At 43.2% G+C, this 1,148-nt stretch overlaps 1 protein-coding gene across 1 annotated transcript; it reads right to left on the reverse strand.

Annotated features, from left to right (window-relative positions):
- Positions 1-112: 112 nt before the first annotated feature.
- On the reverse strand, positions 113-608 carry SARC_16826 (hypothetical protein; the record flags this gene model as incomplete). The annotated part of the gene is made up of 1 exon (XM_014289070.1): positions 113-608. A coding segment is annotated over one exon (496 nt), but the record flags the coding sequence as incomplete, so codon positions are not given.
- Between the last annotated feature and the right edge of the window lie 540 nt (positions 609-1,148).

A 1,148-nucleotide genomic window follows, 5' to 3' on the forward strand; every position in this document is an offset into this window, starting at 1 on the left:
TACGTATGTATATACTTGTATATCTATATATCTATAAAATATATATATATATATATATATATATATACCTACTATTTATATGTATATATATCCGCCACGATTGAATACCTACCGAAGAGTCAGCCAATCCAAAGAACTCGTCCCTGGCGTTGTTCGCTGGACCATTTCCTGCTTGATTGTGTGGGTTGTAGCTCGGCAGAGAAGTCTGTGTCTGTATACCCCTGGCACTTTGCGCCCTTGTTTGTTCGAGATTTATATTCTGTGTCGTAGCCATTCCTGCAAGATCAAACGACGAACGCGCGTGCTTTTGCTGCGACATGGGTGGTGTGAGATTATGATATTGGTTGTTATTCTGCATGCTGTTGTTGTTGTTGTTGGTGGTGTTGCCACTTGCCATGCCCATATTATTGGCGTAGCTCTGTGTGTGCCGCATGTTGGTCAGACCTCCGCTAAAAGTCCTCCCCATAGCTCGGTCGTCCATTATGCTTCCGGTCCGTGACTGACTGCCATCCAAGGGATTAACGAACCCCATGTTCCCCACATGGCCAGCGCTTGCACCGCTGTGTCCCGTGTTGTTGTTCCCCACAGGGTTGTTCCCTGAGTTGTACCTGCTGAGAGTTTGTAGAGAGGCGTACAATTGACGATATATGTGAGCTAAGACATCGGAATAGTCAGACAAGAACGAATTGACTCGCACAAGAAATCGTTTAGATAGCTCGACATGTGCTGCAAATATGAGGTAATTGTCACCACTCTCTTCGTAAAACATATGCCCTAGCAAATCACCTCAAGCGACCCCGAACCCAGGATGCTGATCATGTGAACAAGTACAAAAGCCGCCCGCGCTAGGAATTAATATTACTTTCATGAAGTTAAATTCTTGTGTATATGCTAGAACGGGATTCTAATCACTTTGAAGTGATGTCAGATGTAGCTGTAACAATGTCTGCATGTATCGATATACATCATGATCGATATCGGTGCAGATGCTCCCGCATCAACCGTCCGAGATATACGACTTAGTGCAATAAGAAGTATGAGAGAATAACTCTGTTTTCTAGGTTTTTATATCGACAATATATGTACAAATATATCCGTAAAAGGCCGTGAGAGAACAAACTCGCGTAGATTTCTATGAAGATATGTAC

This window comes from Sphaeroforma arctica, assembly GCF_001186125.1.
Source record: "Sphaeroforma arctica JP610 unplaced genomic scaffold supercont1.8985, whole genome shotgun sequence".
Taxonomy (NCBI): Eukaryota; class Ichthyosporea; order Ichthyophonida; genus Sphaeroforma; species Sphaeroforma arctica.